We start from the raw sequence: 17,675 nt of genomic DNA, 5'->3' as shown, positions 1-17,675 counted from the left end.
AGTAAGGTAAAGTACAAAAGAGATGCTGAAGTACTTATACCTACCTTGATGCTGCAAAGAAGCTTGTGACCTGGTAACCAAAACTGGCATAGTATGCATGTTCCATAATAGCCATCAGCTGAACACAGTTATAGCCTATAGAAACATAAGACAAAAAACAAACACACCCCTAGTGTTAAAGATAATTTAAAAAAAGGATTTGACTCCTGTAACTTACTAATTCCTTCTCTTATTTTGTTTGGTTTAACTGTAACGCATAATCAGCACCTAACTAGAGATTCAGTTTCTCTCAAGAGGTAGTTCTACTTAATAGTTTACACTTGCATTACTTTCCATTAAAAATGGAAAGTTCTATCTTTAAGTGATCTATGTATCACTAGAACTGAGAGATGAAATGCATCTAAAAATGAGTGTTATGCAAATATTATCTTAACTTGACTTCAGAATACAAATATAATCTTAATTTGACTATGCGCATCTGTTCACTTTTGATACTTGCAGCATTGATCATGGGGTGGGAGGAATGCACTATACCTTATCCCTCGTAATAGTCTTAGTCTTACCACTCACAAAAAGTTTAATGATTATATGCCCCCTCTATAATAATCTTTCAAAAGAAAGATGAGACAGAAGTAATGCACTTTTGTTCTGAGTTTACCAAAGAACCAAGACAATACAGGAGTGTAGCAGTCAGTGTCCCTTGTATTACTCAAAGTGTTTCAGTGAAGTATTAAGGGAGAGAATCTAAAGGGGAAAATAACATACTAACAATGGAACTACTTACTATACTTTTGAACCAAGATATCTTTAGTGCCAGCAAATAAGCGCTGCAGCTAGCTAGCCATTAAGGATGGTCAAAAGATAACTTTTAAGTTTAACCTACAGTCTGTTGAGACACCCACAACCGCATCACTTCTCTTTATTAGTTTAACCAAAATCTTCACTTCATTCTATAGTGTAAGACAGATACTTCTGTTATTGGCTTTGTTTTCAACTTTCACACCCATAAACAAGTTATCAGTAGATGGCATGAGCTCGGCAGTTTGTCAGATGCATCGATTTTATAATTCAAGCTCACTGTATTTATTTACAGCATTTCTGAAAATAATTGCACTGAATCTCATTTTTACTATTTTGCAATTTTAATGCATATATTTCTACAAGTTATTAATATCTCAGCTTTTTTGAAATACTGATGTCTTTAAGCTCAGGTAACAAGATATTTCAAAATTGAATCAAATATCCCTTAAAAACTTTTCCTAAAAAAGAAATACAATTCCCACAGACTTTGCTCACTTAAAATAAGAGCAACAGCCATCATGTTCTGTATTTAGTATTCCTTTTATTTAGTGGTATATCAGCCTTTTAATGACATTTCTCCTCCCCAAAGAACAACCTGTATGTAAAGCAGAAAGATGCCATAGTTCTGGTAAACCTATTAACCTCCTGGAAAGAAGAAAATATCTTGACAGCAGTGAAAGAAACATACATGTAGATATTTAACGGATAATCCAAATGTATTTTGTGAGGGCCTCTATATGTGCATACTCACTCATCCCTACCTACAAAGTCAACTTTATTGAGAGGTAAAAAAACATGCTTCGTGCAACACTGACACAACAAGTAACCCTACAAGAAAGACATATAGTTTCTACAGGCACTCTGATAAGTAAAAATCAAACAACCAATCAAACAGCCACCATGCATGGAGATATCAGCTATGCATGTCAACCTTTGACATTTCAGTGCAATAAAACATATTTCATCACAGGAAATAAAAGTTAACAAGTTCTAATATTGTCCATTACATAAACAGTGAGAAGACAACTCAAGAATTTAAAAATAAAAATGAGAAAAATCACTAGACAGATTGAGATGAACAGTTTGCTGTGCTTCTTGATTTAATCATGCCAGCCACTTCATGTATGCCCTCCAATATACTAGAAGTTCTTTTCTAAGAGAGGATTTCTCATGTTTAAAGTTAACATGTTCTGACACTTCAAAGCAACTGTTAAGCAATAGAAAAAAAATGATTAGCACACTTTTTCTGTCAAACAAAAGGACAATCCTTTCTATCCACATATATTTTGTTGTCTTCTCTAAAAAGCAAGATGTAGATTAGTAAACCAATTAAGAACACTGTATTTTCCCAAAGACTATCACACAACAGATCTGTTTTCAAGTGGAACGCAAGCCATGCTGAAAGCAAATTGCCCTCCAATTTTTATCTAGGCCTTTAGAACCACATTTTACTTTAAAATCTGTTGATTAGATTTTGTTTCATATTTTACTTCAGTCTGCATTTATTTTCCACAGATTTCACTTTATTTTTGCTGCCTAAAGAATCTATTTTTGCATTTTCATTTGAAAATGCAAAAAGAAAAAACCAATAAAACAAAACACACAACAACACAACTAATAGACACTTGATAATTACATTTTCTAATAAGAGCACAGGCACATTAAAAAAAGATCTCTGCAAGTATCTGTGTTATTACTTACCAAGATCCTTTATTCTAGGTAGTACGTTGAATGTGAAGTTTTTATAAGAAGCTATTTTCCCTTCTGGGGAAGCAATTCCCACATGAGATTCATAGATTCTTAGGCTTTTCAATCTCTCAGGGGAACGATACTTACGCTATAAAGAAAAAAAAGCAGTTGTCATTAGGATGCAACAGGATACAACTTAGTTATTTTTCAAAACAAAATTCTTTCAAGAAGAAACTAAGAAAAGCTAATTCTCAAAACACATTTCCCTCCCCCCGCCCCAAGATTTTTATTCCTCCCTCTCCCAATTTAAAAAAAAAAAATATTTTTTTTTTTCTATTTGTCATTTCAATATTTAAGTGAGATTGACAAGTTAAAACAAAATCAGTTAAAACAAACACATATATATGTCAACAGTAAGCAAGTTATAGGAGACAGTATGAAGAACATAAAGTTCTGGTTAAGGTTTGTTACCTGTATTTTACTTTCACTGGGCACCTCCGTACTTGTAAAACAAATCGAATCCTTTTATCTGATATAACTCAGTAAGGGCTTGCTGCACCCTAAATGTTCTTGCCTCCTCTGGGTCATAAAAACTGCTGCATTTCTAGTTCTTTCTCAATTACTCTTCCTATAGAGGATCTAGTAGTCACAGAGCATTACAGAAGCAGGGTAGGTCACTTAATTCATACGGACTATACATCTAAATATATAAATATGTAACTTATATATAAATATGTAAGTTACTGTAGATTATGCAATGTTTGCTTTTTTTGTTTTGTTTTTAAAGAGATTTTACATACGAGTTACCCTGGCAAGCAGATACTTCATCATTTGAGGTGGGTGCTAAAACCCAACTCAAAAGTCAGCAATATCTCACAAAGAATGCCCTGCATATTGTTATTTGGGAGGGGGGGGGGGGGGGGGGGTGAACTATAATAACATGCCAGTCTGAAGTTCTGAATGTTTTCCTAGGGTGTTCCTCACATACCACATAAGGTGTTGTCAATCCTGCCCATCAGTTGCAACACTGCATGAAAAGATGGATTTAAAATCTGTAAGCGGATTTTCCTGATACAAAAAAAACCATAATTATACCAGAGCACAAACACTTTACTTTTAATGACTATTTCTTACTTCATACAGTGTTGACTTCTTACTGGAGCTGAACTTTGTACTTGTAGGTAATTAGTTCTAAACCCAGGTCCCTCTGCTGGATCAGGGAAGGACCATGAGCACCTAGCCTTGGAATACCCATTGAATTTGTCCAGTATGTGGAAAAGTAATACCATTTTAATAGATTGATTTTATTTATTTTTTTAATGTATATGTTCAATGGAAGACTGGAAAAGTAGCTCAAACATCCATCATTAATTTGTTTCTGACAGTCTTGACCATAAACCCTTCATTTCTCAGGTGGTTATTCTAACTAGTATATTAACTCTCTTTTTGTGGAAAGCCTATTTTTTTTCCAAATAAGAATACAAAGAGGTTGGGATACACATTTTCATACACCTTTTGAAAACAGTATTTAAGCCTTACTATATATGATTGTGGTGGATTCCAGTGTACCCAATCGTAATTCACTTTATCTTGATCACGGACTACATATCTTGCCCAAGGTGAAATACGATAGAGGAGTTCGCCATTTTGAGCACGAATCACCACCTATAAAACAACCATAATGTACCAATGCAGTCAAATATAATTCGTGCAACATCCACTATGTAAACCATAGAAGAGAATGAAATAGTATGCTACACAGAAGTTTAAATTAAAGAACACACAAATACATCATGCTAGTTAAGACAAAAAAGAATAACCCTATTCACAGGCAAGATTTGTAAAGGAATAACAAACCAGGCATGTCAGAAATGATGTTCACAAGCACAAGCTAAAAGGTGAGGATAAGCTCACCTTTATAATATATGTAAACTATACATATGATATATGTAAGCATATAAGACATATGTAAGCTTCACATAAATAATGGGAAAAAGAGCCTTCCCTTACCAATAGGTTCCCTGACTTCCTCTGTCATCACTGTTACACCAACATATTCTTATAAATTTAAAAAGACATGCAGTATAACCAAGATGAGAACCTTGATTTGTTTACTTGGCTAACAATCTAGTAAAGCAATTTTAGAATCATAGAATCATAGAATATCCTGAGTTGGAAGGGAATCTTAAGGATCATCAAGTCCAACTCTTGACACCGCACAGGTCTACCCAAAAGTTCAGACCATGTGACTAAGTGCACAGTCCAATCTCTTCTTAAATTCAGACAGGCTCGGTGCAGTGACCACTTCCCTGGGGAGCCTGTTCCAGTGTGCAACCACCCTCTCTGTGAAGAACCCCCTCCTGATGTCAAGCCTAAATTTCCCCTGCCTCAGCTTAACCCCGTTCCCGCGGGTCCTGTCACTGGTGTTAATGGAGAAAAGGTCTCCTGCCTCTCGACACCCCCTTACGAGGAAGTTGTAGACTGTGATGAGGTCTCCCCTCAGCCTCCTCTTCTCCAGGCTGAACAGGCCCAGTGACCTCAGCCGTTCTTCGTACGTCTTCCCCTCCAGGCCTTTCACCATCTTCGTAGCCCTCCTCTGGACGCTCTCCAACAGTTTCATGTCTTTTTTATACTGTGGTGCCCAGAACTGCACACAGTACTCGAGGTGAGGCCGCACCACCGCAGAGTAGAGCGGGACAATCACCTCCCTTGACCTACTAGCAATGCCGTGCTTGATGCACCCCAGGACACGGTTGGCCCTCCTGGCTGCCAGGGCACACTGCTGGCTCATATTCAACTTGCTGTCTACCACGACCCCCAGATCCCTCTCTTCTAGGCTGCTCTCCAGCGTCTCATCGCCCAGTCTGTACGTGCAGCCAGGGTTTCCCCGTCCCAGGTGCAGGACCCGGCACTTGCTCTTATTGAACTTCATGCGGTTGGTGATTGCCCAGCTCTCCAACCTATCCAGATCCCTCTGCAAGGCCTTTCCACCCTCATTCGAGTCCACAACTCCTCCAAGTTTGGTGTCATCAGCAAACTTGCTCAAAATACCTTCTATTCCTACATCCAGATCGTTTATAAAAATATTGAAAAGTACCGGCCCTAAAATGGAGCCTTGAGGGACCCCACTGGTGACTGCCCGCCAGCCTGACGCAGCCCCATTTACCATAACCCTTTGGGCCCTGCCCGTTAGCCAATTGCTCACCCATCGTATGATGTTTTTATTTAGCTGTATGGTGGACATTTTGTCCAGTAGGATCCTATGGGAAACCGTGTCAAAAGCCTTGCTGAAGTCCAAAAAAATCACATCAGCTGGTTTCCCTTGGTCCACCATACGGGTGATCTTATCATAAAAGGAAATCAGGTTAGTTAGGCAGGACCTACCCTTCACAAACCCATGCTGGCTGGGACCAATGACTGGTTTGTCCCCCAGGTGCGCCTCAATAAGTTCAAGAACCATCTTCTCCATGATTTTACCAGGCACTGACGTGAGACTGACAGGCCTGTAATTGCTAGGGTCTTCTTTCTGACCCTTCTTGAAAATCGGCCCAACATTTGCCAGCTTCCAGTCTACCGGGACCTCTCCAAATTCCCAGGATCGTTGAAAAATAATTGAGAGAGGTTCCACGATGACGTCCGCCAGCTCTTTCAGCACTCAGGGATGAATCCCATCCGGACCCATGGACTTGTAGGGATCCAGGTGGAGTAGCAAATCCCGCACACGTTCAGGGTCGGTTGGGAGTTTGTCATCCCCACCGTCCCAGCCCTCCAGCTCAGGGCACCCTGGGTCCCGAAGCCCATCATCGGCATTGAAGACAGAGGCAAAGAAGGCGTTAAGCGTCTCTGCTTTGCCTTTGTCATTGTCTGTGAGGAGACCTTCCCTATCAAGGAGCAGCCCTATGTATTCTTTAGTTCTCCTTTTTCCATTCACATATCTAAAAAAACCCTTTTTATTTTCTCTCACAGACACAGCCAGCTTCAACTCTAGGTGTGCTTTGGCCACACGAACTTTCTCCCTACAAACACGAACAGCATCCCTGTATTCTTTCCATGACGCCTGGCCCTCCTTCCAGTAGCGAAACACTCTCTGTTTCCGCCTAATCTCCATTAGAACATTCCTGGTCAGCCACGCCGGCCTCCTGCCCTGCCTGCCTGACTTGCGATATTTTGGAATTGCCTGATCCTGTGCTTCTAGGAGGCATCGCTTAAAGAATGACCAGCACTGGTGGACATCGAGGCCTTCAAGAGCAGTTTCCCAGGGGACCTTGCTGACTAGTTCCCTGAGCAGCCTGAAGTCCGCTTTCCCCATATCTAGGGATGAGGTTTTGGTGGCACTTTTCCTTCTGTCACCGTAAATTTTGAACTCAACCACTTCATGGTCGCTATGACCGAGGCGGCCACCAATCACCACATCTCCCACCAGACCCTCTCTGTTTTCTAGCAACAGGTCTAGGAGGGCACCTTTCCTAGTTGGCTCCGTTAGCACCTGCATCAAGAAGTTATCATCTAGGTGCTTCATGAACTTCCTGGACTTGCTCGTGTCAGCCGTGTGGCATTCCCAGTTAACGTCTGGCAAGTCTCGAAGCCACGAGTTTATGTGAACAGCACGCCTTTCAGCTTTGATCCCCCCTATCGGAAGGACAGAGGCAAACACAACCTGCACCCCTGATCCTCGAAGTAGTCGCCCCAAATCCCTAAAGTCTCTTTTGATCGCCTTCGGACTTCTCGTTGCTACTTCATCGCTACCAGCCTGAAAGACCAGTAGCGGGTAGTAGTCAGTGGGCCGTACCAGGCACTTGACTTTCCTGGCAAAGTCTCTCACCCGAGCCCCAGGGAGGCAACAGACTTCTCTGCAGGTTGGGTCCGGTCGGCATATCGGTCCCTCTGTCCCTTTCAGGAGGGAGCCCCCCATAACAATAGCCCTTCTTTCTTTTTTGAAGGATGATGTGGCAATGTGATGTGTAGGTCGCCTTGTCTTAGGCGCCCCCTCCAACTGGGACGGGTTTTTATCTACTTTGTCATTTAGACTGTCTTGTTCTAGTCCTTCATATCGATTATTTAAGGGTAGATGAGAAGGTGAGGTGGGCAGAGAGAGGGCTCGCCTACCACCCCGAATAGGCACCTGCCTCCATTCCCCCTCTTGATCTAGGTCTCCTCCCGCTGCCCGGCAGGAGGAGGGAACCTCCGTCTTCTGCATAACAGGAGACGCCTGTGCTGTGGCAGGCTCGTGAGCCTGCCTCAGAGAGGGTAGAGTGCACCTCCACCAGTCAATTTCCCTCTCTGATTCCCTGATGCTCCTGAGCCTGTTCACCTCCTCCCGAAGCTCCGCTACCTGGCTGAGCAGTTCTTCAACCTGGGCACACCTCCCACAGGCATACCCACCACTGCTGTCGGAGACCGACAGAAGGCTGGGGCACACTCTGCAGCCCAGGACCTGGATGGCTGCGTGTTTCCCCGAGCCCTCCGTCTGAGTAGCAACACTGGTGACCGTGGCTGGAGATGCCGCACGAGATGCGGAGGCCACGGTTTTCTGCCTGGTCGATACCATGGTCAGGTTCTACGCAAGCAGGTTACAAGCACCGAAGGGAGAGGCAGCTGCAACAGAGCGACAATGGGCCCCCCGCTCGCCCTGCCCGCGCGAACTGCCGCGCCACGCCCTCTGATGTGCCACGCCCTGTTTGCCCGTCCTGTTCGCCGCGCTCCTGGTCGCTCGCACTCCCTAGGGGAAACTTTTAAACAGCCTGGGAGGGGGCATTGCTGGCTCCGCCCGCGCCTCGTCAGCCTCCCTCGCGAGGACTGCCTGGTCCCGGCGGCTCCCCCGAGTGGCCTCAATGCCGGACAAAAAGCCCTGCCCGCCTCGGTCCCCTGCTCCGCTGCAGAACATGTCTGCCCCGGAACCGATCGCCTCAGCAAATGGGAATTAATATCTTAATTAATTTCTTAATATCTTAATTCTCTCTTCTTTGTGAATCATGACTGATATGGTATAGAGCAGGATCACATATCAACACAAGCACAGGAAAGCTTCCAGGCCAAGAAGAGGGTAAAGAACAAAATTAAAATTTCTGTGTTTCTGCTGTCTTTCAGTTTCTCTGGACACCTTTACCATCGTAATCAAAAAATAAGAGAAGGCATTCCTTTCAAAAGCTTGGAACACTCCACTTTGTCAGAAAAAAAGTGACCAAACACAAGAAACCTAGCTCTTTTAGAGTATTATCATTTTACATAACAAAAGCAAGATTGACGTGATGGACAGCATTGTACCAGGAATCCTTCCAGATGTTATATTCCAGAATTCAGCAATCCTCAACAGGCCACGCCCACTCTGGGATATGTAATTAGGTCTTACTAAGCCTGTACATTACTAATATAATCTGTAATTTACAACAACCTTTCAAAAGATAAGCTGTATATGGATCAAGGTGTGGAAGGTATAAATTAGCTCAAATGATCAGAAGGGAACACTTCTCTCCAGAGATCAGTTCCACTCCCAACAGCGTGCCATGGGACAATCCATCTGAGCTCTGCCTGGTGCCACAGGAGGGCAGATTCCCCTCATTGGGAACGATGCAAGACTCACTATCTGTATTTCCCTTTTTCCCCATCTTATTAAAGAAGTTATCCTAAGAAGCCAGTTGTCAGACCTTTGTTATTGAGATCCTGAAGGAATCCTTCTCTCTCTCACCCCTTTCCTCAGTGTAGGAAAACTGTTGTCAGTATAGTTTTGCTTGCCTACAGTTTTGTCTGCCATTCAAGCAATGACAAAACAGGCTTGCAAGTATAGAACCCAGAAACATAAGCCACTGAGGTCTTCCACCAAAAATTCCTCATTCTGCATTTGTTAAGATGCTGACTGTAGCTTTGTTTTTGTTGGTGGCTGTAAAGAGAGCTATGGACATAGTAATGAGTCTTGAAGGGTGGAAGGCTGAGCTCCGTTTTTTGTTGTTGTTGTTTTCTTTTCCTCTTAATTCCTAAGACAACATCTGGACAGATATGATTATCAAACTATTGCCTTTGTGCCTGTGGCAAGTGTTTTATTATTTTGACAGATTATCTGCATTCACAATCCAACCACAGTAGAAAACAAGATGAAAATAAGTATACATGGCAGATTAATGGAATTCGGTAGAATAAAGCACGGAACTGTGATTGCTGTGCCTTTCAGTGTGTATTATCACAGACTGAGCTCTGTTAGCACACTGAGCTTCACTACCATTTCCAGACAGGTTTTGAAAGAAGTAATGGTCACTAACCATCTCATCCAAAAAGTTGAGAATAAGTTATTGCAAACTCTGCACAGCTGCAAGAAAAACTCCTTCTGCCAGAGTGCTGCGCTAGTAAAGCTGGCCAAAAGGGTATTTTTGCAAGTTTCATCAACAATATAAAGAACCTTCTGCCCAAAAGCTTTGATACAAGTTGCAAATAACTCTACCTACCTACTCTTTTTGATATCACAGTTCTGATGTTATTGCTTGTTTTATTAATTTGTCCCAATTTATCTAACAGAAATAAGATAATTACTGCATATAATAACCATATCTAGCTAATCTTAGCATTCCTTTTTTCCTCTAACAAACTTGTGTAATTTATTACTACACAGGGTTATGAGAAGTGGGCACATTTTAATATGAGATAACTAAATACAGAACATCATTTAATTAGATGTAGGTCTGGTTTAATCCAAAAAAAATGATGGAAGGGGGTGTACTCTATTATGAAATACTAAAACAAGTCATGCATTTTATAATTTAATCCATTACGCAATAAACTCATGAAAACAACAAATTAGAAACATTTAAATTAGCATACAGTTACTTCCACAGTTATGCTGCACAAAAGAGTTTAATTCATCTCTGTATTCTGTACATCCAAAATCACAGAACTTCTCTTATTGCACACTCAGTTCAAACTCACTGAACTTCTACCTCATTTCTGAGCCATCAGTGTGCTTGATTTATCAGTTCTTCAAAAGTCAGTTTGAGCAACACAACATTAGCATGTAAGATATCTATCAGGTCAAGTTTGTTGGTTAGACTTCTCATGAGCTTACAGACTTTTATAGGAACACAGGGAAGTTCCTACAAGCTGTCTCTGCCAGAATTCTAACAGCAGCAAATAAAACTCCTGAGAAGCAGAAGTTCACATGTATTTCTCATATGCTGCAATACTAATAAGATACAGCCACAAACACGATGTGCTAATATATGATTTTCTGCAAATGTTGGGTTTACACACAACTTCAATGAAGAAATGACTTTTCTTTGATTCCTAACTGCAAATGATCTAAATATTTTTTTATCTTTGCTTTTAATTTAGGACAACTCAATTTACAGTTTAACTACACAAATTGAAATGAAAACTCACGTTCTGAAGAAATGTATTCAACAATAGAAGCCATACGATTTAACGATGCAAGTGTCAGAAAACCCCTAAAGTCAAGGGAAGCACTTATTTTAAACAAGTATTTAGAAAATACATCTGTTACTTTCTTCACGGTCTTCTGAAAACAAGGAGCATTTTCAGATGCAGCTATGGCTGTATCTGGTTGAACCTCACCGTGATTACCATCAGTAGAAACCTTAATGTCCCCTGTGTTGCCTTCATTTTTTAACATCACAAGGTGCATACAGAGAAAGTATAGTCAAGAGGACTGTTGTTAACTCAGAAAATGAATCATTATGGTAATGACATTGGTAAAGCTGAATCTCCTTCTCTGGTTTACAGCAGCAAAATCAAATTTCTTTAGAGCTGTTCCAAGTGATCCCCAATGATTTCCATTCTGGTTCCTATGCTTACTTAACTTTTACTTAGTTTTACATGAATAATATTTATGAAACTTTTCTTTTCCTTTAGCATGCTCTGTAACTTATTATTCTTCTATATGGAAGAAAGTTGATTATAATAAATTACAAATAGAAATACTACAGATAGCATTTTAGAAATTATCTTAAGATTGAACTCCTATACCATCATGTTTAGCTGAAGCATGAGCAAAACAAGCTGCAAAATGTTGAAGAAACTCCAAAACAAACAGCAATTCATCCCAAGGCTGATAAAAACCACTAAATGTCCAATAGCCTTTATTTCCATATCTGCCTCATCATTTCCTGAGACAATTAGAAATCAGGTTATTTTATAAAAGTGGTAATTATACAAAACATATATGTAAAACCGAGATACAAACAACAACCCTTGTTCTACATAGCTAAAGCATTTGGTATGGTTCATTCTTTGTAGTGTTCAGATATATGATGTAGGCATCATGTACATGCTGCACATGCCACTACAGGTTATGTATTCATGAACAATAATGAATAGTCATTACACAGCCCTTTTGACAACATACCTATGAGTTTCTTTAGCGGATACTTGATTTTTACCCTAAATTTGATTTTTTACTCATTTCAAAATAATTTTGAAAAGTTATGGTGCACAACCATAGCTAAGCTAGCTACAGATTAGACAATCAACATTTTATAGTTAGGTTCATATTTCCTATTTCTACAACTTTCTCTAAACATGTATAAAATCAGAATGTTCGCTAAACAGGCCAATTTAAATTGGCCTTTGAATTTACCTACTTCATTTATGAGATATGTCCCTCTTAAATTAAGTTATATGAAGAAGCACAGTATACTGTTTTATATAAACCCTGCAGCCCCATTAATAAAACTCTAAAATACATGCTACTGTAACGACATGCATTTGTGAAGTGGAACAAGCAAAGCGGCAGAATATTAGCCTCTAATGACAACAAAACTATTTCACTTATTTAATACTTAAAGAAAATCCTAAAAAACAAACAAACAAACAAACAAAAAAAACAAACAACAACAACAACAACAAAAAAAGTCAACTTGTTTCTAATTTTCCTTACCATTTCTTTTTCATTTTTGCTGCCTTCCAAGAAGATACAGCATCATTTTGCTGGCTTTTAAAGAACAGACCTGTTAGAGCATGTCCAAAAGAGGACCCCCCAAAATGAACAGAGGGCTGGAGTACCTGCCCTAGGAAGGATGGCTGAGACAGCTGGGATTGTTAAACCTGGAGAAGGGAAGAATTGGGGGAGACCTTATATAGCAGCCTTCCATTACCTAAAAAGGCCTACAGGAAAGCTAGGGCAGAACTCTTTGTCAGAGAGGGTAGTGACAGGATGAGAGGTAATGGTTTTAAACTAAAACAGGCTAGGTTTAAATTAGGTCTAAGGAAGAAAATCTTTACTCTGAGGGTGGTGAGGCACTGGACCAGGCAGCCCAGAGAAGCTGTGGATGCCCCCTCCCTGGAAGTGTTCAAGGCTGGGCAACCCTACATACAGACTGAGCGATGAGACGCTGGAGAGCAGCGGATCGGGGGATTGTGGTTGACAGCAAGTTCAATATGAGCCAGCCGTGTGCCCTGGCAGCCAGGAGGGCCAACTGTATCCTAGGGTGCATCAAGCACGGCATTGCTAGTCGGTCGAGAGAAGTGATTGTCCTGCTCCTCTCTGCGCTGGTGCGACCTCACCTCGAGAACTGTGTGCAGTTCTGGACACCACAGCACAAAAAGGACACTGAATTGTTAGAGAGTGTTCAGAGGAGGGCGACACAGGTAGAAAAGACCCTAGAGGGGAAAATGTATGAGGAGCGGCTGAGGTCACTGGGCCTGTTCAGCCTCGAGAAGAGGAGGCTGAGGGGAAACCCCATCACGGTCTACAGCTTCCTCCCGAGGGGGAGTGGAGGGGAAGGCACAGGTCTATTCTCTTTAGTGACCAGTGATAGGACCCAAGGGAATGGTGTCAAGTTGCGACAGGGGAGGCTCAGGCTGGATATCAGGAAGAGGTTCTTCAACGAGTGGGTTGTTGTGTACTGGAACATGGTCTCCAGGGACACAGTCACAGCATCAAGCCTGTCGGACTTTAAGAAGCGTTTGGACTGTGCTCTTAGTTATATGGTCTGAATTTTTGGGTAGACCTGTGTGGTGACAGGAGTTGGACTCTATAATCCTTGTGGGTTCTGTCCAACTTGGGATATTCTATGATTCTGGGTTGCATGGGGGCTCTGAGCAACCTGGTGTTCCCCGTGGCAAGGGAGCTCAAACTACGTATTCTTTGAGGTCCTTTCCAAGACTTACCACTCTATAATCCTATGTACATACAATTGTGAATACAAATAAGGTTGATAGAAAAAAAAAAAAAAAAAGATAATTAAACTTAGTTAAACTCAGCCTGGAGAAGAGGAGGCTCAGGGGCGACCTTATCGCTCTCTGTAGGTACCTCAAGGGAGGCTGTAGCGAGGTGGGGGTTGGCCTGTTCTCCCACATGCCTGGTGACAGGATGAGGGGGAATGGGCTTAAGTTGAGCCAGGGGAGTTTTAGGTTGGATGTTAGGAAGAACTTCTTTACTGAAAGGGTTGTGAGGCATTGGAACAGGCTGCCCAGGGAAGTGGTGGAGTCACCATCCCTGGAAGTCTTCAAAAGATGTTTAGATGTAGAGCTTAGGGATATGGTTTAGTGGGGACTGCTAGCGTTAGGTCAGAGGTTGGACTCGATGATCTTGAGGTCTCTTCCAACCTAGAAATTCTGTGTGTGTGATTCTATTAGTTACTATGCGTCATAAACAAGCATAGTATGCAGAAGTTTTGCAGTAGCCATTTAATAGATATAGCATGTACTTTAGATGTTAAATACACTTTACTAACGTTTTTGTTTATTGTTTAAAACAAGTCAGACAAGCGTTTTACAACAGTTAGCCTAGTGTTTACTTTCGATTTAGAATTTTGTACAAAAAGAGGCTTCTACCTGTTTCCCCGTACTTTCCAAGTCATCTTACCCACTGGAAAATTATGTTGCAAGATTCTGGAAAATTCAAAGTTAGTCATACAGTATTTGCCTATGTTAACGTTAGATATCTCACCTGTTTTGTTTTGTTTTGTTCCTCCCCCCACTGGTAAATATATTCACACAACAGGAATAAACTCAAAATCCCTGGCAACCTTGGAAGCCAGAATCATATGACAAATGAAGTATCAGTATGTATACACATTAAGTAAATGCTTTCACACAAACACACAAGTGTCAGAAAGACACTGAAAACATCCTTCAAAAGTCATCATTTAAAAGTCATTTTACTCACTAAAAGACTTGGCACAAATATAAGTTATATATACGTAATAATCAAACAAAAATGAAGTGCCTACACTAAGCCTGCTCATCTTTCATACATGAAGATTAAAAATGCATGCTTTATTTACATTTTCCATTATAATGATGTTGGGTGTTTTTTTTTCTCAACATTTTTATCTGAAAATTTCATCACATTTGAAGTTTAGCATCTGAGACCACTGTAATTAGTGCAGTAGATTTCACAGATGAGTACACCCGTGATAGTGAAAAGTGACCTGAGGCTCAAGCATCAATTCTGCTGAAGTGATTAATTCTGATGTTAAAACTTCCAGAGTAAGTAAAATCACCAGAAAAACTGAAATGTATGGCAAATGTGTAACCAAAAATCACTGAAGTTATTTTAAAACTAGTGTGCAAAGACGCAATCCAATTTTAGTAACGCTGGACTAATAGGAAAAGTAGGATCTCAATCTCACAAGAATGTTATTACCAAAACGACAAGGTGTCTGTCCCACTAGAGTGTACTGAATTTGTGACATGGAGAATAAGCTGTAGGGTAAAACTAAGTACGTTGATTTAAACTTCATCAAAACACACTTGGAACCATTCTCAAAAGCAGTTTATCACAGTGGGGACCAACCATCATTCTGAGGGCACTCTAGTACCTTTCAGAAGAGGCAATAACAAACTGGAGTAATTCAGAAACTGCAATAGGTTCCATTTAATTTAATGGTGCTTCCAAGGCAGAACAAGAGAGATTCAGTGGCCTCCATTTTCAGAGATATTAAACATTTTGGAGACTCAAATACCCCGGTATTCTTTCTGCCTTTCCAAAGTAGCATAGGCCTTCCATGTGGCCTACAGCAGATCTGCCAGCCCCTTGCAGAAGTCTAACATTTAAAGTAAAAACTAAGCACTTACATTCAGGCAACTTTCAACCTACTGTGACTCAGTGAAATTTGTTGGCTTTTTATACCTTTGAAACACACTTTTTTCCCTTGAATTAGCTAAAACAATGAATCTGAAAGTTTCACAAATCTAATGCCGTTTGGGGACAAGTAAGAATTTTTTAAACAAAATATAAACGTGCAAAATGGAGCTTAATGTGATTGTGCTATCATTATAACAGATTAAACCATGCAATAACAGTAAATGACACCATGTTTAAAATTTACTTTCATGAATATCTCATTTCTTTTTGTGCTAACTTTTCATCCTCATTTTCACGTTGGCTTCACATGGCTACCTCATCTTCCCCACAGGTCTTCAGAACAGTGGCAGAATCATTCAAGTAAAAGCTGCACATAAGATCATATACAAATCTCTCTCCCACTTCCAGCCCCAGTGCTTACTCCTTTAGCTTTCAGCTCCTGAAGTTCCCCATGCAAGTATTGTTTTCCATTGTTATGGCACACTCCTTTAAGTCATCTACAGCTCTTTCCTGCAGCTGATGAAACAGGACCAAGCATCAAAAATTAAGGAGCTGTCATTGATACATCGTGATTTGGTTTTGAGGTACTCATTTTCATTTGAAAACATTTTCGATAAAACAAAAACAAAAAACACCTCTTACAGATGTGAAATTAAGAATGGTATTTTTGCACTTTAGGAAATTTGTTATAGTGGTTTGTCATTTATACTGGAGTTGCGGAAACAGACAGGAAAGAGTAGGAGAGAACTAGAAAAGATACATAAGCCAATAAGCTGCTCTAAAACACTATTATTATTTCATTACTTTAATAGCTTGAAAGCCCTTAGAATGATTGTTGGTATACGTGCCTTTTAATATGGTAAAATTAAATTGGTCAAACTAACGATAGTTAATATAACGAGCGAGTGGACTACCTTTAATATAAATATGGAAATGTCATCAACTTAATATTTATAAGGGCAATAAGCTATTATTTCTATATTTTATATCTTAGTTTCTCATTGCAGTTTTCAACCTTCTCCTCTCTCCCCCCCCCTTTCAACAGGCCATAAGAAGAAAGAGTATAAACTGTAAAATTTTACCAAATATGAAGTGTTTTGTAATACATAAAATAAAGCAATCAGCATTTTTTTTTTTTTTTTGGTAATTTATTTAGTGACAGGGGAGGTTCAGGCTGGATATCAGGAAGAGGTTCTTCAACAAGTAGATTGTTGTGTACTGGAACAGGGTCCCCAGGGACACAGTCACAGTCACAGCATCAAGCCTGTCGGAGTTTAAGAAGCACTTGGACTGTGCTCTGGTCTGAATTTTTGGGTAGACCTGTGTGGTGACAGGAGTTGGACTCTATGATCCTTGTGGGTCGCGTCCAACTCAGGATATTCTATGATTAGCTTTACATTTATTCATTTCTGAGACAAGATTATCTGCACATAAAAAATAAAAGCCACAAGAACACAGGTGCAAACACCTCAACTCAGCAACATGCACCTGATTTGAAAATAAGTCCCACTAAAAACCTAAAAGCATGTCAGGTTTAGGTCTTGAATACCTTCTGGAAAGTTTAAGCTACATGCTGCAATAAGGTAATCATCTTTCTGCTATATGAAATTTATTAGAAATTAAACATCACAGTATTTCCCTTCCTCAGTTGCTCCAAGTACATGGGGAAGGGAAAAATAGCTTGTATACCAAGATGTTATGTAGTATAATATATAAGACAAAGACAAGTTTTCATTTTTTACTTTCACTAAAATAAGGGAAATGAGAGAATGCACAAGTTTACAAGAATACAAAAGAATCTGAACCAATTTAAACTCTCTAAAACTTTATACTTAAATCACATTGCTGCTGTAAGGAAACCCGATCCTATATTTTACTTCATAACTGCTGTTCAGTTTCAAAGCCTGTTCCTGCATTCAAGTCACTGAAGCAATCCTGCTATATGATCATTTTTCTTTTTTCTTAAATTGTTCATCCTTCCTTCTTGAAACACCTCAAGCTGCCACAGAAATAGAGAAGCGAAACTTTACAATCAATTGAAAGTACCTTTCCCTGTGTGTCTCCATTCCACAAAGTGTATCCAATACTCAATAAGAATACATGCTTCTGATTACCATCTTTTGCTAGTGGTTGATTCAAATTGAGCATATTTACA

At 40.2% G+C, this 17,675-nt stretch overlaps 1 protein-coding gene across 2 annotated transcripts in view; it reads right to left on the bottom strand.

Moving 5' to 3' along the window:
- The window catches only part of GBE1 (1,4-alpha-glucan branching enzyme 1), a 177,852-nt gene that overhangs the window by 104,729 nt on the left and 55,448 nt on the right, over positions 1-17,675 (bottom strand). For both annotated transcript variants that reach the window (XM_032191794.1, XM_032191787.1), the window contains exons 4-6: positions 4,030-4,155; positions 2,503-2,638; positions 45-135 (exon numbers count right to left, since the gene is read on the bottom strand). In XM_032191794.1, the coding sequence (XP_032047685.1) occupies positions 45-135; positions 2,503-2,638; positions 4,030-4,155 (353 nt within the window). The remainder of the gene's footprint in view (positions 1-44; positions 136-2,502; positions 2,639-4,029; positions 4,156-17,675) is intronic.

This window comes from Aythya fuligula, chromosome 1 (genome assembly GCF_009819795.1).
Source record: "Aythya fuligula isolate bAytFul2 chromosome 1, bAytFul2.pri, whole genome shotgun sequence".
Lineage (NCBI taxonomy): Eukaryota > Metazoa > Chordata > Aves > Anseriformes > Anatidae > Aythya > Aythya fuligula.
Note: the sequence above shows the minus strand (reverse complement) of the source record. Positions and strands in the feature narration are given on the sequence as shown.